The sequence below is a fragment of the Serinus canaria genome, chromosome 1 (assembly GCF_022539315.1).
Source record: "Serinus canaria isolate serCan28SL12 chromosome 1, serCan2020, whole genome shotgun sequence".
Lineage (NCBI taxonomy): Eukaryota > Metazoa > Chordata > Aves > Passeriformes > Fringillidae > Serinus > Serinus canaria.
Genome location: NC_066313.1, coordinates 16,837,903 through 16,863,421, shown reverse-complemented (window position 1 = coordinate 16,863,421; position 25,519 = coordinate 16,837,903). Strand labels below are relative to the sequence as shown.

General features: G+C 40.4%; 2 protein-coding genes across 10 annotated transcripts in view; one reads left to right on the top strand and one right to left on the bottom strand.

The window, feature by feature from the left end:
- Window positions 1-25,519, top strand: part of RPL24 (ribosomal protein L24) — a 432,745-nt gene that overhangs the window by 170,499 nt on the left and 236,727 nt on the right. The window lies entirely within an intron of this gene.
- ZPLD1 (zona pellucida like domain containing 1) overlaps window positions 13,349-25,519 on the bottom strand; it is a 126,403-nt gene continuing 114,232 nt past the window's right edge. For all 9 annotated transcript variants that reach the window (XM_050973484.1, XM_050973480.1, XM_050973473.1 and 6 more), the window contains 6 exons: window positions 22,901-22,998; window positions 22,205-22,285; window positions 21,215-21,386; window positions 19,786-19,894; window positions 16,793-16,822; window positions 13,349-14,919 (listed from right to left, as the gene is read on the bottom strand). In XM_050973484.1, coding sequence (XP_050829441.1) covers window positions 14,744-14,919; window positions 16,793-16,822; window positions 19,786-19,894; window positions 21,215-21,386; window positions 22,205-22,285; window positions 22,901-22,998 — 666 coding nt within the window. In that variant the 3' untranslated portion in view covers window positions 13,349-14,743. The remainder of the gene's footprint in view (window positions 14,920-16,792; window positions 16,823-19,785; window positions 19,895-21,214; window positions 21,387-22,204; window positions 22,286-22,900; window positions 22,999-25,519) is intronic.

Here is a 25,519-nt window from a genome sequence, read left to right as displayed (position 1 = left end):
GCAAATTTGTTACTTTACAGAGCTATAAGTTATTGATGCCTCAGTATGAACCAACTAAAAAGTTAACTCTAGGACGATCTATTAAGGATTATTTGACCAAAAAAAAAAAAAATTAAGTTGGGAGAGTCAAGGTATTACATACTATTACATACTTATGTCTTCCTTTTTTTATTTCTCCATAAACTATTTAATACATTATTTCTCTGTTTTGTCACGTTTAAGAGGAACAAGGGCTAGAACCCAGTTTTCATCTAAAAATCAAGAAACTGATTTGAAACTATCAATAGAGTTGTATAGATTCATCTTTACTCTGGGTTTGAAGACACAGGGAAGGCATGATTACAAGAGAAATAAAGGAAGAAAATTAGGGAGTGGGGAGAAAGGTGTTAGGAGAGGGGGGAAATGTAGAGAGCAGTGCAAGCACAGTGCAAGCAGCTAAGGATCTTTTTTCTAAATCAGAGGCAGAAGATGGAGGTAAGCAAGCAGCTTGAGCAAAACCAGCATGCCAAGCCAAGACACACACACTGCCACCACCCCTACACCCTGTTCCAAGGAGGAGTTAACTTGCTGTGACTTTACAGCAGTTCTCATATTCCAAAATATCAGTCAGGGCTCACTTGCTGCACCATTTAACTCATTACAAACTCAGTTTTGCAAATTCACTCATTGGAAAATCTTTATATTTTCACATGTTTAGTTAGATACAAAGGGGCAGAGATGAGATTAAAATTCCCACAAAGCAAATGTTTTTGCAAGATACAGCTGTTTAGAGGCATGACCCATTGTGGAGCTCCTTATCAAACTGCTACAAGAAGTAGGTCACTGCAGCTTCAGCTATTCAAATGTCACTCTTCCAAGAATCAGCGACTGCTGGGTCTTGGCTAATAAAAGGCAAATCTCCAGCAAAGGAAAAAAAAAAACAAACAGAGAGAAACAACAGCAATAGCTACTCATGAAGTGGTACTGACTTTCCAGTATCTGCTGACAGAAATTGTTGTAAGAAGTCAAAGGAGTGTAACTGGCATGACATCTGTCTTCAAATTACACTTCTGAGTTTTTCATACATCATTTAATGCTGAAAGAGTTTTGTTGGCTTGAGTAACTTATCTCTAAGATATTTTTTCCTTTTCACTGTACAATACTTTCTATGTTCATTCCTAGGCATAGATTGCTATCATGCTGAAGCTTTTTGTTCTCCTTTACTTCAACCCCAACATCTCACAAATAAAAAACATTCCTGTCTTCTCTTAGTGTGAAGAGGGAGGCTGCTCCCTGCTTTGTGGAGAACATGTGATGATATTAACAGGTCTTTGCACACTGTTTCCCTCCTGCCATTCTCACACAGGACCCCAAGTACACAAGAAAAACGTGAAATGCAATTGGCTCATGTGTGTGTCATCCACTGCCTTTCTAGCTAGGGCAGACTAACATCAAAAACCAAACCAAACCAGAGCCCCAAAGTCCCCGAGGCCCCGTGCTCATGTTCTGAGGAGCTCAGGGTTTAGCAGTCACTTACTCTGCGGAGTGCCACGATGGGTCCCCAGAATCTCTTTGCCACAACCATACCTGATACAGGCTACTCAGCTTTCTGTGACTTGATGCTGTCTGTCAGGGCAGTAACACTTGGCTTTGCCAGCTGATACTGTTCTGCTTTAAGTTTCTGCTCACTCTGCAGGTGCTCTACAACACACTACAGACTTGCAGGTTAAAGGGACCAAAGGCAATCTCGTTGGCCTGAAATCAGAAAATATGAGAGGAGATAACAAGGAATGCTCTTCTTATGCTCTTCTTTCCTTTTCATGTTATTATTGCTTGGCCATGGACTCTCTCCCCTGTATCCTCCAAAGTTTAGGGATCTCAGGTGCTTAGTAAATAATTTGAAAAAATCAGTGGCAAGCAAGACTGCTTAAACCTGTTCTATAAAGATTTAGCTGAACTTTCTTATGGATACAGAGGTGATGCCTTTTTAAAATCTAAGGACTTTGACTCTTTTGATACCTTCACACATCCAAGAAAGTAAACCAGAGAAAAGCAGAGGCAAAAGATGTTTACAGGAGCTCAATTTGAAACAGAATCGTCAAAAAGTTCCTGATCTACTAGGCTTCCAGCAGTTTTGGTTTTAACCTATGGTACAGCAGCAAGTTTGAAACAGCACTAAGCTAATGGTGGTGCTGCATCCCACTCACACTCAGGTAGGATGTCTTACCTGAAAATCCATGGCCAGACCGGAGTTCCAGAAGAGGGATGCTAGGAAGAGCCACCTGCTTCACTGTGGAACAAACACAGGACTGTGCCTTGGCCAATAGGGATGTTATGAAGTCTGAAATTACAGCCTCTAAATGCATCCATGCAGATGAGAGTGCAGAGCATGGCTTGGGCCTCACTGCCCTGGAACATCCTCAGAAGCACACAAACCTTCTCTGTGCTATTCCACTCATTTACTGCCCCTACCTCCTGCAAGCAGAGGGGAGCCAAACCCTGAGGATTCTGACTACGAGGTCACTGGAGAAAAAGGGATTTTTTTTTTTTCTTTTCTTGTCATTTACTGGTATTTTACAATTATTCTCAACAATTCCAGCTCCAGCACAGGCTTTCCGGCCTTTCCCCAGAGCCAGGGAATCCCCACCTTGAGAGCAGCTTACTCCAGGGCTGATTTTGGAAGGACAGGCCTTAACATGAAGACTATCTTGCTACAGACACATAAGGATTTTTATTCAAAAGGGTGCTGTACTCTTTAAAACTGCAAACTGCTTCTTAAGTTTGTCTCTTTTTGTGAAAAACCAGCACACACACTACAGAGAATAAAAGTTTTTCATATAAGAGAAGACTTATTTGCATTTTCAGCTGGCTTTTTAATTGCTCAGTCAATGCTCCTGAAAAACACATCTTATTCTTTCTAGCTGCCAAGGAGCTTATTACACATGCAAAGGGCATCTCTATGGCATTTGTCCATGAAAAAAACAAATAATGGCACCAGATAATAGGAAAAAACAATCTCCTCATATTGCAGTACAACGTAGAGCATTATAAAAGCAAAACATGATATTACTCCTCAGCAAAAAGTCATTTTCTCAGAGCTCATATGGGTGATGTGAAATAGCCTCGTACAGCACTGTAATGATTGACAGACCTGATACAAAATATCAAGACAGATTATATGAGCTGCAGGGCTCTGATTTCTGCCACCATTCGTGGGATGAACCAGTAGCAACAGGAAAGAGGTATTGAGCTGTCATCAGAAGCCACAGGACAGAAGATTCCTATCTTTCAAAAGAGGGCAAGAGATCAGGTCAAGAAATTTAGTTCATTATATACAGATACATAAATTCCCAGTAAATACCATGTATTTGTATTTTCAAATGTTGATCTTTATAATCACTATGTGCCTTCTCTTTACTGGTAAATATAAAGTGTGACAGCTGCAAAAGAAGTATTTTTCCCAACTTTACAGCAAGAAACCCTCTGATATAGCTGGTGCTATCAGCAGTGCTTCTCTGGCACTTACTGATCTTACATGGGCATCACAGGCACCACAGCATTAAGTGTAGTAACCTGAATGATTCCCATTGACCCTTCAGAAAATTTACTAACATTACCATAAACTGAGAGCAGCTGCTCATCATTCCTTCATGCTGACTTGGAAATGTGCTAGTTCAGAAACAAAACCTGACCATATCTCTTCATCTATCACACTACTTGCTAACTTACCAGTGTGACTCCTTAATCCTTGGTCAGCAAAATAACCTTCAAAGCCCTGCTCTCTGGAGCTATACTCCATCTAACTGATGTGTCCATACGGGGAAGGTGCTGCAATACATCCCTAAAACAGCTCTGGTCTGGATTCAAGGAAGCGATTGAGGCTTAACACATTTTCAGTTTTCACCTGCAGAACTTTTCATTCTTGCTTCTCCATTTTAGTTCTGCCTCCTTCCCACTTTTCCATCATTATCCAGCCCACAGTGTTAAACATGGGGATATGCTGTGACAAAGATGCTACAGCACATGTAGGTGTTGTTCTAGCATAGCAGGAGATGGGCACTCTGCACTCCAAAAAGCCAGCAGTTGCCCTCCCAGTGCTCCAGGAGGAAGTTACACCCTAAGGTGGGCATGGATTTGTGTTTTACTTATCTTTTGGTATTTATCTTATCTGATAGCTGCCCCACATCAACTGTCTTACCCAGCCCTAAGAGCAGATGAAGGTTGGTACTTGGTACTATGCCATGGTACTTGGTGCTATGCCCAAGTACCATGGCATAGTTCACAAACCATAACTTTGTACCTCAGCTTTCTCCCATCACCTGCTCAAGACAGATGCTACAGCATCAATGAATAATCCTTCAGCTGAGGACTGTACAGGCTTGTCTCAACAGAGTGAGACTCAGAACATTACCAGGTGCCAGATCCAACTGTCAAGGAAATGAACAAGTCCCAGCTAACTTATGTTCCCATTCTTCTTGTTTGGATATCAACCAAACCTGCACAATACCACCGTGTCCAAACCACTTCTTGCCACCTCAGAATCACAGCTGCCAGCTGGATTTAGCTTCATTCACCACCACTCTCTGGGCCTTGACATCCAGCCAGTTTTTTACTCGATAAAGAGCATTCCCATCCAAGCCAGTTCCTCCACGAGAGGTCTATGGGAGACAGTGTCAAATGCCTTACTGAAATTTATCCAGACAACACCCCCAGCTTTTTCCTCATCAGCAGGTCATTTTGTCATAGGAGACCAGGTTGGTCAAACAGAACACATGACGTCAAGAGGTCTGTTGTATCTCACAGGAATACCTATCCATTTCCTCAGTTTTACAGTGGCATAACTCTTCAGATGACTAAATGAATAAAGTGGTAACAAATAACTTGTTTTACAAGCTCTCCTCACAACCTTCACAGCTCACGTGTTCTTTGTACACCACTATCCCACATTTATATTTCACTGGAAGAAACCCTGCCCAGCCAGGTCACCCAGTTACAATTAAAAACAGGTAAAGCATTCTCTGTAGCCTAGAAAGACAAAAGAGATATTTCATCCAAGATGGAAGGATACACAGACTTTTTTTTTTTTTTTTTTTCAAATAAAAGCCTCCCCAAAGGCTACTTTGCTAATCCTGACTTTCAATGCTGTACCTCAGCAAATACTTGATCAAGGGTATCTTGCAAAAACCAACTGAGGAAAAAATTCAGATTGTTGTTTATTATTTTCCTCTTTAGATACCTTTTCTACTGTCCCTAGCAGCTTTGAAAAGAACAGAGAAACAGAAGCACTGTAATTATAAAAGACACCAGTGTATTACAGAAGAAGTGAGAGGGTGAAGGACTATTGCAACAGTGCTGAGGAAGGTATTGAAAGATAGAAAGAAAGGAAAGCTTTCAGCGAGCTTCTGAGATAGGAAACCAAAATTTCAAAGGAAAGGAAAGGAAACTGTGTACAGATAGGAAAAAAAAAATAGGAAAAGGAAGCATGCAGCTTACACCACAAAATTTACATCTCTATAAAATGCACCCATGTCACAGAATCACAGACTGGGTAAGGCTGGAAGAGACCACAGTGGATCATATGGTCCAACCTCCCTGCTCAAGCAGAGCCATCCCAGAGCACATGGCACAAAATTGTGTCCACATGGGTCTGGAACATTTCCAGTGAGGAAGTCTCCACAGCCTCTCTGGCCAGTCTGTTCCAATGCTCAGTCACTGCACAGTAAAGAAATTCATCCTCATGTTCAGGTGGAACTTCTGTGCTTCAGTTTCTGCCCACTGCCTCTGTCCCATTGCTTGGCATCACCAAGAAGAGCCTGAGTCCATCCTCCTGACACCCTCCCTTCAGCTACTTGTTGGTACTGACAGGATCCCCTCAGCAATCTCTTCTCAAGGCTGGACAGGCCCAGCTGCCTCAGATTTTCCTCTTAAGAGAGATGCTCCAGTCCATTATTCATTTGCATTGCCCTCCACTGGACTTGCTTCAGGAGCTCCACGTGTCCCTTGCCCTGAGGAGCTCAGAACTGGACACAGCATTCCAGATGTGCCTCACTAGGGTTGACTAAAGGGGCAGGATCACCTCCCTCAACCTGCTGGCAATGCTCTTCCTAGTGTACCCATTTCAGTGTTTCTTTCAGCAATTCAAAGAGGACCTGTTTGTGAGGCAGCTCTGTGAGAGGCCAGACTGTTTTTACCAGATGGAACCAGATACAGATACCATTAGCTATTCTATTGTATATTCACAGCCTGATAATCATTACAGAGGTATTCCTCACAGAGGGAAGCTCTTCCCTGGCAGCAAAACAGCAACAAAATTCAGCTTCTCTACCTGCAGGCAGCCAACAACAAGTGATCTCCATACCTACCTTAAAAGGTGGTCCCAACACACCTGGAAGCAGAAGTAACCCAGTCAATCATAGAAACAGAAACAAGAAGGAGGATGTAGGTCTCTTTCCAGCCTTGTTCCATGGCAAAACATGTAAAATAATGAGAATGGCAAGTAGCCTCTGTATCATCAGAGCAAACCTGTATGAATTGTAAGGACAAAGAGCTGAGGAAGAACTTAAGAGGAATGCTCTCTGAGAACACAAGTGTCTTGCTGCTTTATTTTATTAACACTAGAAGGCCCTCATCCTGCATGTAAATTCATGTAAATCAGAATGTATCAGTGGCATTTTTTGCACAACTCCAGTCCAAAATGGAATAGACCAAAAATGCTACTGAAGCAGATAGATTTCAATTCATTTTTTAATTATGAGGCAAGTGAAGAAATATAAGCAAAATGTGTCCCTGTGGCTTGACACATTTTCATTCCTCTTAATACTATTAGATCTTCTTTCCAGTATGACAACAGCAGCAGACCATGCACAATATATTGAGCATCAAAATTTATTTCCTTAAGACTTACCCAGAGGAGCAGTAGGTTTGACATTTACCAAAACAAGAACTCATTTTCTAGACTGTTAGCCACTGTATACTTTCATTACTATAACCAGGGGTCTCCTGTGCCCTATCCCAAGTAAATGGAAATTGAAAAGGCAACACTCACCTAAGAAGAGTTTGGCTTAACCACCTGGAGGAGGGACACTAACACTCAGAACTAGAAACACAGGGGGGATAATGCTTACATGGCTCCCACACAGTCAGAGCTTAGGGCTAAGCTGGGCTGGGTGGACAGAAGCAGAATTGCAGTCAAGGCAGACTAGGGCCAGGCATGAGAGAAAGCAGGCACCCACCAGTCAGGGAGCAGCAGAAACTATGGTCTTGGCAGAGCACAGGGGTTACAGCCTCAAAAAGCCCTAAAGCAGCAGGCAATGTCAGAAATACACACAGTGGTGGAAAACTGCACCCGGAATGAAGCCACGGATTAAGGCTTTGGCACAAGTACATTGGAGGTGGGGAGAAGGTTAAGAATTAAGGTACAGAGCCTGACTTCAATTTAAACTGTCATTCCAGCCACATCCAGCAAGAGACTGACCCAGAAGCACTGTCAAACCAGAATCAACCAGTTTCACCATACAGCCATTGTCTTTTAGACCATTTCCCTGCCTTATTCACTGGAAACTTAACTTCTTTAGTAAAGAAGATAGGGCTTCACTGAGCAGCAAACTCCTTTTCAATCATTGCTTGAAACTACCCTGGTTCATTGTTCACCTTGTGCCTAGGAGGCAAAGCAACATTCCAAGGAAAATAAGAGCCTTTCCAAGAAAACACAACATATCTGAGCGTAACTCCTTAGTGCTTTACTTTGTACCATTAGCTTTCTGTCAGGATTGGATTTCTGATGTCATTTCCCAATTAAAAATAAGCAATATAACGACCTCTGCTGTGTAGCATTGTCGTTGTCCCTATCATACAAGATCAGCAGAACATGAACCTTGAACTGACAGTGACAATCTCTTTCAGCTGGACAAATGGAGGAATGATTTAGTTCAGCAGGCAGTAGTCACTGTCTGCCTGGATACCAGCAACAAATAGAGTACTGTGGAAATCTGCTTGAGATTGTCCTTTTTAATACCTTTACCAATGATCTGGAGAAGGTGACAGAGCAGACTATAGTCAGATTTTCAGATGGCACAAATTAGGATCACCACCCAGTACTCTTGGGAACAGGGCTGCCATTTAGAGGGACCTCACCACACTGGAGAAATGGGCTGACAGGGATGTTATGAAATGCAACAAGTACAACTGCACAGTCCTGTATCTGTTTGGGAGCAACCCCTGCAGTGACACAGGCTGGGGACTGGCTGGTTGGGAGCAGCCCTGGTGAAAAGCAGTGGGAGATCTTGGTGGGCAGAAGGGCTGCACAGGAGCCAGCAGAGGGTCCTGGCAGCAAGGCAGGTCAGCAGTGTCCAGAGCTGTATGAACAGGAACATGGCCAGGAGATGGGGGGAGGTAATTTCCCACCACTACTCTTCACTTTTTGCACAAATTAGATAACCTATGTCATTTTCTAATCCCCACATTAAAAGAAAAACATTAGTAAACTGGAAGAAGTCTGGTGGAGAGCCAACAAGATAGAGGCTAGAACACCTGCTGAGGAAATGAAAAACCTAATATGCTAAAAGAATTTGAAGATTTGAAAAATGCTAGGAAAATACAAAGCACTATCATATGCTATTGACAATTTCCACTCTAAGGATTAAAACTAGGGTAGCAACTGAAACAGGACCCTAGTCAAAGCACGTCTAAGTTTCACATTAGCAGTGAAGGAACAAGTCACACTGCCATTTTGGGCCTGACAGACCAGAAACACTCTTATTAAGTGAAATTAATTTAATAGCAGCTCCCAGGAAGAGGTTCCTGTCTGAACACTGTACCTGTGCAGTGTTCTGCAAGCACTGATAAAAAAGCTGACAGAATTGAGAGCACCCAAGTGCCACTGAAGAAAACCACATGTTGCTGTAGAAGGGTTGTGCACAAGAAAACAAGTAGATGAGTCCTTAAGGTTTCAATCTGAATACTTATGATCTTGATGTAAGCTGAGTAGCAAAGCTGATTTCCCCAGTCCTTCCTTGTTTATACCACAAACTGCCCTGGAGTGTACCTGGCCAACCATAGATATTTGCTTGCCCCGTAGACACCATAAACAATAAAAATTCCTGCCACATAACACATGGAATAAAGCTGCTTCTCTTCCTTGTGACATCTCGCAGCCCATTCTGCAGGGGCTGCTGCCCTTGCACCCGAGGCCACAGTCCTGACACCTCCCCATCTCCCTGCCCTCCCTCATTTGTGAAAACAAACACAATCATCCAGAAAGGGATAATTCTGTGATTTCTCACTAATTCACACATTTCTGTTTCTGTATTTAATTGGTGTTCCCAGTAGAGCAAGTCTGTGTGGAGTTCATGTGCTGTTGTCATCTTATTACAAAAGTTCCACACTTTCTTGGTGATTGCTGAAGGACAACTCCTCACAGCACAGACTCCTTCTTCTTCACAGCACAGCCAACAAACTGCAGCTCTCTTCTCAACCAGCTAACCCACTCTTTTGTAGCACTCATTGGACACAGCAGTGGTGGCCTATTAAGGACAGGCCTGTTCCTAATCTTTGGTGATTTGTACAGCTGCAACTCCTCAGGGGTGAGACTACCTTCTGCACTATTCTCTTACATTCTATCCCTCCTCAACATGCAGCAGAACAAGCTGCTCAGCAGTCTGCTGCAGCAGCAGTACAAACAAGCAGCACAAGCCCTGCCATGGCTCTGCTCCCACTTTGCCAAGTTCCAGCAGATGTGCAGAGCTCTCCCAGAGTCAGACCTGCAGCCTGGGAACACCAGGACACGGTGAGGAGGCTGACTGGGAGCACCTGTCCTGGCCACCCATCTCATGGCTCTGCCCACAGTAATTGCAGTGCTGTGATGACAATATGTAACCCAGTGCTCAGTGTTTTGGGGTGAGGGAGGGAAGCCCCAAGGCATCACTCCATCACATGGCATTGACCCAGCTGTGCAGCCCCTAACATCCAGAAGCAGGGTTTGACTCTGAAGTGAGACAGTGCCCAGTCTTCTCACCTCCTGACACATCACTGGCTCCAGAATGGGTGTAAGCCTGCGCAGAATACACACCCACTGAGCAGGCATGATCCTCTGAGTCATCCACTACAGACCCTACACTGAATTTTTGCCCTAACAGTCATTTGCAATTAGCATTTGCATTAACAGGATCGTTATTTTTATCTGTTAGAATCTGAAGAGGGGAAAATACAAATCAGGAATATCTGCTGTATGAAGTAGCTTGTGATTGTACTGACTGGTCCAGTTCACTAATTCCTCCTCATAAAGTAAAAACAAAATAATTTAAAAATCAGTTTAAAAGACCACACTAAAATGAGGCCTGTCCCTCAAAACAGCTGCTGAGCAGAGACATATTACTACCTGATGAAAGTAATAAAATTGTCCAAACAGAGCTTGATTCAAGCTCGGCTTGAATCAAGAGACAAGGGATTACAACATTGAGGAGAAAACAGTCACAAGAGCAGATTCTTCTTTACCCACTTAGAAGAGTGTCTGTAATGGACATCATTCAGCCTCTCTGTCTTGATGAGAAATATAGCAGACTGCTGGCAGGAACACCAAGCCTCCCTTCATTCAATCTTCAGTCCAGAAAAAGCGGTTGAAAACATGCTGAAGCAAAGCTATTTTTATTTTTTGTTTTATTTATGCAAAACAAGCAAGTTTGATAAACACACTTCAGAGACCTAGAGTCTATACACAAGTAGGTCAGGATGTAAACAGAGCATTTTATGCCTGTTCAGGTAAGGATAGTGAATGTCTATAACCACCACCATCTTATGAGTTCAAAAGAGTGAAGACTTCCCCTTTTTGCAGGGGATTGCAGCAAACATTCCAGCTATGGCTGAATTTTTTGGTTGCAAAGACAGGAGGGGATCCTGCTTTAGCACAAAGAACTTTTCATGCTACACCCTGAAGTCCAAAAGCAGAGGTTGAAAGTGCAACAGCAGCATTTGAAATCTGGCTGGCCAGCACGTTCCTTGGTTTACCACACATGAATAGTTTACCTTCTTCACAAAATAAGGGACTTAAACAACTTTTCCACTGTATGTTTTCTATTTCTCTAATCTCAAGGGTGTGCTTCCTAATTATATAAACATTCTCTTTAAAAGATCAGGAAGGAGTTAGTTAACTAACAATGGAAAAATTAATAAAACATTTCAAAGGAGACATTATGGCAAAGAGCCATGACAGTACTGCAACCACAGGTCCAGTCTGTGCAGAGCCATTCTCTCATGTCTCTTCCATGTCCATCCTACCTCCTTCTTCCTGAAAGGCATGGTGGAAGGTCCAAGTGGCATTGAAATAAAACCTGAGGAAGGACCAACACTTGGAACATTTGTAACACTTGGAACATTTCTTAGTTTACCACAACACTCCTACCTATGTCTCCTCCAGATGAAGAGGTGTGTGGTTCAATGAGGGTAAGTCTGCTTCTTCTGGCACCTTTGTGGAGCCTAAGAGATATTGAGAGTAAGAAATACTGTCTGCTGAATGAAGTAGGAAATGTGATTTACTTCCAGGTTCGTCGGCCAAGGCCTATTTCTCAAACATCAATTGAATTTATCCCAAGCACTGGTATACACAGCTCCAGTTGGATATGCCATTTATCTCTTCCAAGGGGGAAGCCTGGAACTTTTTTCACCCTTCTACACATTTATTAAATTCTACTGGATTTAGAACTGAGCTTAAAATTTCAGTTTCTTTTTAGTTTGCTCCACAATCTGGGTCACAGACCTGAGAATATTTCAGCACACTGTGATTACCAGCAGAAACCTGATCTCTGTGCCAAAAAAGCATTTAAAAAACACACACATATCAGGCATCCCTAAAAGAATTGCTTACATTATCAGAGCCACTACTCTTTTAGCAATTCTGTTTCACTTAACACCTGCAAAACTCCCATTTTGTATCAGGCCAGAGCTCCTTCACCCAAGGTACAAAGAGTTGTCTTTGTTTCAGTACTTCATTTAAAACTTATGTTTTCATTCCATTCCCCATTCCCTCTCACCTGACATCCTGCCTTCCAAAAAGTAGGGTGTAACCTTCATGCATATCCACTCACTCTGCCTAAGATGTTACTTGAAACTTGTGAGGTCACAAATTATGGATTCCATGTATTCCTTAATACCTGTAAATTTCTTTAAACAAACCAGGATGAGGATGTTTTTACAAATTCAGTAACTCTTCACCTTCCTAGAAATATTTTGCCAGCCTGGCTCAAATTTTCAGCTCCCCTACAACACATAAATCATTCCCATGTCAGATCTGTAAATGGATAAGGCTTGGTTTAGGCATCATTTTCCACCTGTGGCTCTCCATGTTTCTTTACCAAGAAAGAACATATATTTAACTCTTTTAATGAATGACGAAGACAAATACATTCTCAATCCACAGCAAGCTCAGTAATGGCTGCTACAGATGGCTGTTGGAACTCTGTCACTAATTTAGCTAGAGGGAGATCACCCATTGGTACCAGCAATTTCCACATGAGGAAAAGTTACACAAATATCTTACCTGGTTCTTCACAAAAACAAAACACTAGAAATTAAAAAAAAAAAAAACCAGAATAATAACATTCTGCATCTTGCATTATTGAGTAGCAACTCCATTTTTGTAATAGGTTACCTGAGCCTCAAAAAATGTGGTCAACAAGTCTTTGTTAATTACTATGAAATACATTTCCTTATAAAAAAGCAACAAACTGTCTTCCAGAAACACAGAGGAATCAAATAGGACAAATATGATACTGTATCAGCAACTTTTTTTTGCTTCCAACACCATTCACTTTCTTTTTCTGTGGTCTTAGCCAATCTGTATGGGATTCGTGTCAGAAAAAGGGTCTCTCCCCACCTCTAGCAGACACCAGCCTGACATTTTTTAACAGCTGGTAAGTTAAAATGGGCATATTCACATTAGTAAGCATTTTTAAAAGTACTGAAGAGATCAATTAACTGCTAAAACAACTTTCTAAGGATGATAATGGCTATCTCCATCACTGGAAACTTTCAGCTAAAGCTGAAAGAAGCTAAAGCAGCTAAAGCTGCTCCTTACTAAGTAGTAATTACATTAATGGGATTTTTGTGGTTGCCTTTATTAGTAAATTAAAATAGATTATCTGAATTTGTTTATCCCCAGGCTGGAATATAAATCTCCAGAGTTTACCACACACCTTTAAAGGTCAGTAAATCTATAATTATATTAATTTATCCTGTATATTGAAAGCTCTTACCAAACCGACTTAAAAAAGCAGGTCCAGATTTCCTTTTTGTAGAATGAGGTGCCTGGAAGCATGTACAAAAGTAACAATTGGACAGGGGAAGGAAAACAGTTCAGACAAAGCATCCACTCTGAAATGTTTAATTTTATTAAACAATCGTGTTTTACATGTCATCAGACCTAACCCCTGAAGTGCAAAAATGTTTCTGAGGTATTAAGACTGGAGGAAAACAGGCACAGTATTGGTTGTTAGGGATACTGCCCTACAGCACAGTGGAATTTGCAAACAGGCCTTTATACAGCATTTGCAGGGTCAGAGAAAACTGAGAACAAGACTGAATTTGTCTTTAGCCTTGAGAGCCAAAAAGCCCTGATCATTAGCCAGTTCTGACACATCAGACACAGTTAACACAGGATGATGATAAATATCAATGAGGTGTTTCTAGGCCAATATGTACAGTACACAAAAAATGAAATTTAACTGCTGTATGTGTGACCAAAATCCCAACTGTCTATCCAGTCCAGCTTAATATGTTGTGTCTATGGTGGCCTCTCTAGTACCAGCATTTTTGTCTACTCTACACAGCTGAGCCACTGCCTTGTGCTCCTGTTTGAGGGCACCTGCCACTCACACTCACTTCAGGTAAGTCAGATGTTCATCAGACTGACTACAGGCAACAGGACGGATCTGCTTGTAGCCTGTTATCCTTCTAGTTGCCCTCTTCCCCTCATCTATGCAGTGAACAAGTCTAACTCATGCAGAAAACCTGCTAAAGAAATAAGCACTGATTGATGACTGTTCGTGTGGAAATGAAGGCTTTATCTGAGAACTGAAAAACTCACGGAGCAAAACTTGCCCTTAACAAATAGTGTATTAGTGAGAGCTTTACTCTCTTGCCAAATTGTGCTCCAAAAATAATTTTCTGTGAGGAAGGCTTGGGAGAAACTTGATACACGATACCTCCACAAGCCAATGGAAGATATACATAAGAAAATACGTCCAAATTACAAATAAGTAAAAGTCCCTTGTTCCAAGCCTCTCTTCAGTTATTTTTAGCCAAGACAACTGAAAACAAATTCCTCCTGAGACACATTTGTTTTTGTGAAAAATGTAATGACAAAAGGGAAGTTATCCTTATCTTACTAGGTGTTCATGAACTTATGAACTTTCCTGAATATGTCAGCCTATGTATTAAAGTGGCACACTTGGAAAGGTTCTCATCTGCAGCCTCTTCAGCTTTTAGACCTTACTGAGCAGATGAAGACGTGAGCTCTGTTATCCACACATTCATGGGCCAATGTCGTGCAGTCTGATCGCAAACACAATTGAGATTCTCAACATTTTCTAGGCTTGTTACCAACATCACTGCTGCTTACCTACACAACATCATCTAGCAAATCTACAAATACAGAATAGCTGGAACAGAAGCTGGATACCACTGGAGTGTTGCCTTAATATTACTTTTTAATGGAATCATACTTCACAGGCAAGAAAGGCAACCCCAAACAAAAAGTGCACACAAATCATCACTTTCAGTTGAAAACTGGGTTTCGGATGCCACTCAGGACCAAACTGTTGGGCCAGTTTCTGTGCAGAAGGGTTAGAGAACATACAAAAAAGAAAATGCTTGAAATTCCTAGGATGACAATGCCTGAAATCAGCGCACTGGTGACCGTGTTCATCTGGAAAGGAGGTCCGTTTGGGTGAGCTGCAAGGAGAAGAAAAATTCTCAGGTGACATCTGGTTTTACCTCTCATGAGTGCCAAACACTTCTGCCTTCCCCTTCCAGTAACCAATATACTGTATAGTTGCAATGAAGGAGCTAAAACTGTACCTCATAATGGGCACCTGTCTACTTGGATAAAGCTTATCTAACTATATTTTGAAAACAGTTTTTAATTCTTTCAATATCAATCATGTTGGGGGATAAAGACATGTGCCTTCTGAGGCATTATCCCTCATCTGCCTGTGACCAACCTTGACCTGTGTTACTCAAGGCAAGACTATCATTATCCAAGGACTTATCCAAGAACTTATCCAAGGACTATCAAGGCAGATGTATAAGGATTTGTGGCCTAATCAAGTTAATGAAAGTTCTTCCCCACTATCATTATCTACATTTCCATTCAAAGTCTATATATATCAGCAGACATGTCTGGCACTGGATATTGGACATTCTGGAAGCTTGTTGCACACCTTCAGAAAGGGCTTCATAATCTGTTTATCAGTTCTCAGGTAGGAAAGGTGACATATTTAATACTTATTGCAGATCAGCAAACTGCTCACGGACCAGCCACATACACCCACAGCAAGTACTGTGTTTTCCAGCAGCAGGGGAAAAAAAGCATTTGAGCACCAATGAGCATTGGCCATTACCAGTGGTGGAGAGTGAGGTGAAATGACAACACAGTCTTCATGTGAGAAACCAGACTGCTCCTCCCAGAAGCAGCCACCTGCCCTCAACACCATTAATCCCACTCTCCTCACCCAAGCTGAAAGGAAATGAGCAGTGGTTACCCTCCCCTTCCCAATGCTGTGCTTCTTTCTGGCTGCTACAGCAGTAACCTCACCTCACTCTACCTCTGTGCTCTCCACAGAGACAGCAACAGGCAAAAGAAAGGCTTTTGCTCTGGGATGGAGAGGATGCTTCTTTTGTTGGATAGGAAGGAAATAGAGCAGCCATCAACACAGCAAACTGTGTGCAGCAAATAAAGAATTTGCTTTTTATCATTTTAATTATATCCATGGGTAGAAGCACACCAGGGAACAATTAATTACAGGGAGAACTCTCCATGACAGACAAGAACAGCAACTGCTTTTATATGTTCTAAATTGAGTAAAGAAAGGAACAAATAGTGTTAGAGTTCAGAGGACAGATTGGATACTTTGTTCCACTGAATCCTTTTGTGAAGAAATACCAGGTGGAATGGCCCAATATATCACCTGATCATCCTTTCTTAGCCATCAGCCACTCCTTGTTACTAGCAGAGAACAGTCACAGGCTGAAACAAGTGTTCCAAAGGAAAAGCACCCTAAAACTTAAAGAGCTGAACTACCCTGCAGCCTATTTCCTTCACTACCCTAGCAGGTCTCAAGTTCCATCCAAATTTCTCCCCAACTTAACTTGTGTGGTTAAACGCTAGAACAGGAGCTGAAGCTCTGACCTTCTGGCTTTGAGATGTGAACCAAGCTAGACTGCACCATAACAACAATTTTCCTGTTCTACTCCTGTGTGGCATGGCAATTTTTACTGCTTAAATCTGGTTTTGCATCTGGTGGCTATAATGTACCCTTTACCTGCATATTCTGTAGCATCAGATCTTCATTTCAATTTCATCACAGGAATTAAAAGTTTCAATGTAGATGGTGCTGGGTGCACAAATTAAACTGAGAATTCCATACTCACCAATTGCTTTCTTTTCAGAGCATGTTGGTACTGACTCATTTAAGCAACAAAAATAAATAAAAATTAAAAAAGGAAAAAAATCCCAGTGCATAGATATTAATCAAAATGGTTCATCCTCAGTTCTGCTTCTCTCATAAACCCTCTCTTATGTTTTTTGAAACTCTGATTAACTTACCAAGCTGTGAATTGTTGGTTGGCGTCTCATCTACATTAAAAAAAAAAAAAAAAGTTATATTTTTAAAATACCTATGCCTACCTTCTCCCCTCTTGCAACACAAAAGCCAATAGTTGAATCTTTATTTTAAAAATACATCAGATCTACTTTCCACATGGACTAGCAGCTTTTAGCTTCTCTGTTAAAATATGGACAATAACATCAATTGCATATCTTTGCTTCATTTTTAATATCAGGAGATATTAAAATATTAATTAAGATTTTTTATGTCTTGTGGAAAAACTAACTCCACCTTAAATCAGGAATCTCTTAATTGAAAAGGTGTCCAGTTGGACAACACAAGCATAAGCACAATGTTATATGTAAGCCCCTTTACTTAATCATATTATAAAATAGCTCTATAGGAAAAAACTTGAGTTTAACAAGAAAAAAATATGTCAGCGACCATAAATTATTACAAAAAAGCTCTTTTTTCCATGCTCTTTTTCCTCTTGGCAGCTACATAGTGGCTTTATATTCAGGCTAACATTTGTATTTTGTCTTCAGTTTTTACTTACCAGTGTCCATTTCAGAATTACATTTCTCATCACTGTTTTGGGGGGTTTTTGTGCAATCTGTGAGCACAATTCACAAATACATTTGTTTTGAGCAGCTGTCTCCAAAGCTTAAGTGAGACATCCATCAAAAGCTACATAATTTTGACTTCACAAGTAGGTCCCTGCTTTGTTTCCATACAGAGACTAAAGCATTTTCTTCTGTGTATGCCTCCTGTAATGACTTATTTTGGATAAACCAAAAAAGACTAACGTTTCTCTGAAAAGAGCCAAATGCTAGAAACAGGAGTTCAGAAACACACGGGAGAAGGACCAGCACTCTTTGCAGCAGTGCTCTTCCATTCCTACCAAGGCAGCTGCATCAGCAGCCCCACTGCCAGAGCAGCTGGTGGCAGGTCACGGCAGGACCTGGCTACCTTGAGGAGCCTCTACAGGTGCTGATGTGCCCAGGCCAGCCCTGGGACAGCTGCAGCTCCACCCTAAATGAGGGAAGGGCATCTGTGCAGTCCTACTGCTGGCATATGGACTGTGGTGAGCCAGGTGCAGCAGGTTTGATGGACAAATGTATCTGTGCTAAAGCTAGACCAGAGCTGGCCTTGGAAACAGTGTAAGCACTTCCATGCACCTTCACATCAATGCAAGCCAGCGCTAGTCCCTGCTATTCCTCATCCAAAATTTACCTAAAATCTAAAAAATTATCCAAAATTTTCCAAATTTATGCAAAGTTATTCATCATCCAGATAGTTTTGTTCAAGTTCTCGCATGATCTTCCCTCTTTTAGTTTGTTAAGAATGGTATTCATAAACCTCCTGGTTCTTATGAGTTTATTTTCACAAAGGGAATTAACAGCAGGACTAATTCCCTGTTTCTGATCCAGAAGAAAAGGGAATTGCACAGGAGATTGAGGGACTTGCACAATGCCAATCATTAAATTTGTGGCAGAGTTTAGAATTGAATCCCATTTTTTTTCAAGTATTTCCTGTTAAACCATCCTTCTGTCAGCATGAGTGGAATGCTCCAAAAGCACACCATGAAGATGGAGAAATAAAAAAAGCTTTATCCACCCACCTTCAGAATACGCCTAAAAAATTATTTTCCTTTTTCAGCCTTATTCATGATTTCATTTAAACAACCTCAACAGTTGTCATGAAATTACAAAATTATTTATACTTTCTTTGGTGCCATTAAACAGCCATCAGATCTCTTTGCTTGAAGCTATGCAATATTTAAAGATAATTGATTAGTATCCTTTTTTTTGTAATTTTTGAATTGTAAAAATAGCATCCACAGCATTTGAATCATGAGCTATATTACCTACCAGGGGCTGTTTGTGTAAGAAGCTGTATCTAGTTTCCATTCCTTGCCTAAGGCAGCGTTGCTCCAGCACACTTGTTTGGCTGAGCAAATCCGTCATTCATTTCCCATATGCACTCATGTATGCAACTTTGAAGTTAGTTCTTCTCACTTTTTCTTGGCTAATCAGATGGCAGCAACTCAAATGGGACCATGTATTATGAAAAAAAATCACTCATTTTCATTACAGATATGCTGCTCATAACAGAGCCTGTTTGCTCTAGAAATGGTCTCTGGTTAGGTGGTTCCCCATTCTGGAGGGTCAGTTGCTCTCTTTGTGTACAAGTACAACTACTTGGCACTGAAAAAAAGGATTTTATTCTCAAGTTTTAAATTAGATTTCCTAGACCAGCAGGTTCAGTCCTACTCTCAGCATCCTAAACCTAAGCCTGCTGAAATCAATTGCTTAACTGCAACTACTTATAAATATTTGTAATTTGTAAAACTTAAACAGCAGTCATACAATTATTTTTCAGAGACTGCAGGTTACATTCAGAGCTGCCTTTTATTTTTTTCCTAAACAATTGGCAATAAAAATGAAAATCACAGAACTTCGCCCTCAATTAAAAGTGGATTCTGTCCCACTGTTTAAAATTTACAATGGTTTTGTCCCATTTCTTTCTTATAGCTGAATCTAAGAATAGTGTGCATTAATTTTAAGCAACATGTAGATAAAAACCCAGAGGGAAGCTGGAAGAAATGCTGAATAGAAAGTGACAGTGAATATTCAATATGCATCCAAATTAAATCGCAACATTGAACACAGTGCCTTAAATCCTATTATCTCCAGTGAAATCTGACCAAAAAAAAAAGTCAAGCCACTGAGTCTAGACTTTTTTAATGGCCTTATATGTATAACAGTATCCCACGGTGATTTTATTGGAGGAAGAAACATGTGAGAGCCAAACAAAAATAGTTGCTCAAAATTTCTACCAAACAAAGTAGTAAAAAATGTCATAAAAAATATTCAGTAGTAGTAAAAAAATACTCAGTAAAAAGTCACTGCAAATTTACATTAAACTGCAGAACATTTCCCCAGGTTTATGAAATTCCTGCATTCCATAGAGAAAGATTGCTTATTCCTACCACTCCTGGTAATGATGGGGCCAGCAGAGATTACAGCATTGCCAGATGTGCTCTGAGGGTGCCAAGTCGTCCTTCCACCAGTGTCTCTTCTTTCTCTGTTACTGCAGATCTGAGTGGTCAATCAAAACAATCAAGAATCAGAGTGGAACAGAACTGTGGCCTTTTTGTGCTTCCTGATGTAATATGAATTCTTTGGTAAGCAATACTACAACTTCGATTTTATTTCTTAGTGTGCATTAAATCACTTTGCAATAAAAACATCTGCAATATTGCCTAGAAGTGCATCTTATAAATTCCTGGCTTCCCATTTTATTTTGCCTCACTTTGTTTACCAAACAACATTGCTGTGGTGTACAAGATCCATCTTACAGTATATTAAATTTTCAGTAGTTAATTTCCCAAAGCTATGTTTACAGACAGTTTTCCCCAACAAATCTGTTTTGCCTGACAATCCCTATTCTAGCAAGCTTCTTGAGGGAGAGTTTGCACATCTTCCATGGAGTTCTAAGTAGCAATGACACACTAAAACGATCCCCAGCACTCTCATCTGGAAAGTGCCTTTAACATTTGTAACCTACCATCTACCTTAATCTATGGTACTCAAGCGTGCTCCAAACAAGAGCATTTCCTTAGTTTCAGCTTCTTGTGAAAGAACTTCAAAAGCCTCAGAATATAAATTGAATGCAAAATGAATTTTGTAAATGTGTAATATAAAAATATAGAATAACGTACAAAATTTCGGGACTATACTGAACAGACCACACTCTAAAATTCTAAATGGGAAGTCATTCAGTAGGAAACAATGCAGTGTTCTGAAAACAGCACAGAACTTTGTGTTTATGTGTTTATTTAAATGTTTCCATTTCCAAAATTCATTTGTTGTTCCTGATACTACTAAAATTAGTTAATTTTAAATAGACATAACATCATGAACTTCAGTGCAAGACTAGTTTTCAGATGATAGAGGAGATTATATACTCTGAGGGGCATGGTATTTTTTTTCACTGTGAGAATCTTCCACAAATTTTCCTTGTCAGTATTACAGCACTTTCTATAGCTTTAACTTTTCCATAAACTAGATTCTAAGATATTTCTCTTCATCCACTGTGATGATGGATACCTTACTAAGAACATCAACCTGAAAGCCATCTCAGAGTTATTACTTTTAAAAATTAAGTACCACAACACAAAGAGGTATTTTCTCATATATTCAACAACCTGTGTTTTGCAGGTCTAGTATTATTTTATCTCCAGATGACAGTATTCATTTCCATATTCTTCATCAGTACTTTCACATTCCTTCAGACACAAAAAACATTCTTACTTCAGCCTCTACAAGTCGCTCTCATTCTGCGCCATCCAAACTTCCATAACACTTGGGTGCAGAACTCCAGAATGCCTATTTTATATCCAGACAAATACAACTTACTGGCACAAGAAAGGGACAGTCATCTGCTCTGCACAGCTTCGTCACACAGTGCAGGAAGACCGTGGACATCTTCTGGTTCTTGTGCTTCACAAAGCGAAACACCTCAAAGGAAAACCGGCCCATTTGACTCTTGCCGTTCTCAATTATGGTTGTCTGCGGGTCCTTGTCACAGCTAGTTTTTGTAGGGAAGAGTGAAACTGGGATGAGCAGCTCTGTTAGTGTTTTGCAGCTCTTAGCTGGGAATATGATAGCTTAAGCAGCAAGATCAACATTTTAGTTCCTTGGAAATGAAAATATCTGCAGACAGTCTGCCTGCTAGGCTGCAGGTTCCTGTGGTGGAACATATTTCTACAAAAACACTGTTTTGTTTTGCAGCACCACAGCTATAACCAAGGTCCCACTTAATTCCAGTGCTCAAAGAAACTTGAGACCTGAAGCAAGAAGCAATCAGGTATGCTAATCAGTAAAGACAGGTAACTCCAAATGAAGACAGTACCTCTCCATTAGGTGTCATGGATAAAGTTGAATTTGAGATATTGCCAGGATGTTTTTCAAAGTTACAATTCAAATAAATGTTATTACTGGGAGTAGAAGTAGGAGTGTCTATTTATATTTGATCATTTGCTTAACTACTTTCCTGGACTTGAGTCTCTGATGTTTTACATCACTGTAAAACATCATTCACCACATTAACCTTTGGTAAAATAAAGGCCAGTTCAGCCACTCACTTTAGCATTTATGTTATCTCTGGTAGAACTACTTAGGATATATGCTTTTCTACCTTAATAATTCTTATGACTTGGCTCCTGCTTCTATGTTTATGTTCACCCAAGAAGCAGCTCTGACCTGTTATCTATAAGCCTAGCCCTTGGTCCTGCCTACTAATAATGCTTGAAATTTCCAGGCAGTTTAAGACACCACTATTGAAGAGGTTTAGAATTATTTTTTTAAAGAAGGACCAACAAAATACTGGGTTTGCACAGGCCCTACCTGAAGAAAAGATCATATCGAAGATCATCACTAGGATTGCCAGAAGGTGTGGTGTAACAGTAGTCCATCAAAACATTCCACCTGCACAGGGAGTAAAGGGATAGATGAGGGGAGCTGGCAAGGCAAGCATGGGGGTGTCAGTGAGGTGAGATGGAAGGACAGCAGAAAAAAGCATACAAACAGGTAGTGCAGGCTGTTACAGTGAAACTGAGTTACTGTATATTAAACAGGTCACATGGCAGTCATCCTGTTTCTTCAACTACCTGGAAGATTAAACTGCACAACATAGCAGCAGAACATCATAAATCAAATAATTTGGCTTCATGTAAGTCACCACACCAACACACACTGCACACCTCCTCTCAGAAATCATGGCCACATAGGACTAGAAATCAAAACCAGCCCACTTTTAAAAGCCCTGGATTCTCTCGCTTGGTCCGACAGAGGTCTTTTCTTAAAAAAAACGCAATGTAGGATTTAAAATCTAATTCAGGAAAACTTTCACAATGAGAACTGCAGCTAAATATGCATTCACTGCCAAGGACCTGGCACCCTCCAGCTGAGAGCAGTGATTATTGAACACCAACCATTATTTTGAAATACAAAAAGCTACAGGGAAAGACGGATGCTTTTAAATAAGGTAAGTAACAAGAGCTAAAAAGCAAGCAAGACAAGAAATAACACCCTCTATGGTACCTGCCATCAAGGTTGGTTGCTCTTACAGCTGCATATATTTTGGTTTTCAAAGGTAAACCTGTGCTTGGAATAAGGAGTTGCTGGCTGTAGGTTGAATCCTGTAAAACAAACATTGCCTCAATTGTAACAGAAATTCCACTTTAACAACCCATCTGCATCCAGAATGAGCTCCCAGCAATTTTTCTGACCCTTCTGTGTAGAATGATTGCTACTTTGTCCTCTGTAAGGGAAGAAGCAAGAAGCAATGCCAGAGAAATTGCCTACAAGTTTGTATGTAAAGACTGACTTTGCCCCATGCAACAATTTGGGAGAATATATGATTTAATAAGGTGGTTGGATCAGTGATTAAGGAAAACATATCATTCATTGCCACTTCAGGAAGTCTCCCAGAGCTTACAGGCACACACAGGAGCTACTCTGGTTTTCTAATAGAGGGGCTTTACTGGGTTGTCACACTGCGCTCTTTCCCAGGAAAGGTTGCTAAGGTTATTTGAATTAGTGGAGTTAGCAATGTTATCCATGAGATGTTATATATTTTAGGCTATAGTCTGGGAGAGCAAAGACATTCTGCTATGCCAACGTGCAGTTTCTGTCAAAGCTGGCTTGTTGAAAACTACAAGTAAGAACATTTTCATTTAAATTCCAGTATTTCAAAAGAGCTGTTTCGAGAAAGCTGTATTCAACATAAAAGTTGGGAATTCCCCATATACTACTACTAAATGTAGCTGTTTTACTGGGGCTTTAGGTTCAAAATCTAAACCATTAATGTCACTTTACTGTTTAGCAACAAAGCAATGAAAGAGATCTGTGCAACAGAGATTAATTGAGAATATCAAAATGCACTACCTGGTAAAGTCACCTTTGTCAAACACAGTGCTAATGCAGATAGCACAGTGACTCGGCATGTTGAGACCTCTGGTGAAAGTTCAAAATACCCAATATATATGAAAAAAACTGGTAGATAAGATATCAACCAGGTTCATTGTGGCAAGCAAGACCATGGCAAGCAGCAAATGAAGCAACAAGAGGCTTTACCAGAGACCAAGTGATTTTTTTTCAAATGCCAAAATTAACAGCATGCCCAATATCTAATCTATGCAGTATCAGAGGACTTCAGGTAGGTTTGCCTTCTTTCAAATTAATTATACATTTCTATAACACTGAGTTCTGCCACATTTTGCAACTGATTAAAAAGTGCAAGACACTATTTAAATTTCATAGTTGCTCTTTTATTCTTTAAGAGTAGTTTTTATTCATTTAGAGACACGTTTGCAAAATGCATAAAAGCACATAGCCACTTAGGCTCTGTGAAAGCCTATTAAACATTTTGCTATTAAACTCTGAGTCTACCATAACAGCTCTTGTCTTTCCTAACAATGACATGTACTAGCATCACAAAGTAAATCTAAACAACACTTTGTGACAGAAGACAGAGGTAAGCTTAGAAGATGAAGAGTCCACATTAAGAAACAGCACTACAGCTAAATTTGGAGAAGGCAGCTTGCAATCAAGAAACAAACCTGTACACATCCCTCACTAATAGCAAGGGTGGACATGGGCCGTGAGGCCCAAAACAATGATAACTAACAGGGATCAAGTGAGCCCACAAGACAGCAGGTGTCCAGAGGCACTCCCAACAGGGAAAAATGCAGGCAGTGCAGGCAGTGCACAAGCTGTCCATGTATTTATCCAGCCCTGGGAAGTGAAGCAGAAGGGCATATCCACCACAGGAATCTGCCAGCCTTAGCAGTATTATTCGTTGACAGTGCTACTCATTAGGGAGAGTAATGTGACTGCTACCAGGATGAAAAAAACACCACTGGTCATGGTCAACTTGTAAACTTACAGGGATGGGCAGGGTGAAAGCACATTTTGGCTTTTGGGGATATCTGAGGGGGAAAATGTGCTCAATATGAGCATCAATAGCATTTATTCCTGACTGTTTGCTGAACTGGGCCCTGAAAGGCAGTCAACATGTTCAGTGCTTGGTTTGACTGAGAAATTTGCCTATCTTCATTCTGCCCCATCTTTTTGATCACAGGTTTATTTAAAAATGAGAGAACCATAATCATCATTTTAACAGATTATAGGTTGTTATTTGGAGCTCTGCTCATTCAAATAAACATGATTTTTTAGAGAATGCCATTGAAAAATGTCCTGTTGCAATATTTATAGCTCATTATGTTCAAAGCATAAAGCATTGACTTTTAAATCAGTTGCATGAATTATAACTCAGCAACACGATGGCATGAATAATAATGCAAAAAAAATTGGATTCATAATTTACAAAAATGATGCTTGATAGATTGAAAAATTGATATTTAAATCAGGTATTTAAAATGTATGAGTAAAAATTTTAATCAACACAAAAATATAATTTCAGGGATTAGTGTTAAGTAGAGGTCCGTGCATTTTTCATGTTTCAGTGTCACCAACCCATTTACATGGTAAAAGCTTTTACAATAGTGCATATTCAAATTACCTAAAACATAAGGAAGAAGCATTGGATGAAAACTGTCATAATTATTAACCCTTAAAATCTTTAAAGTCCACACCATAAGGCAACATATGCATCAGGATATAGATTTGGAACTGATGCATCCTTCACAACAACCACAG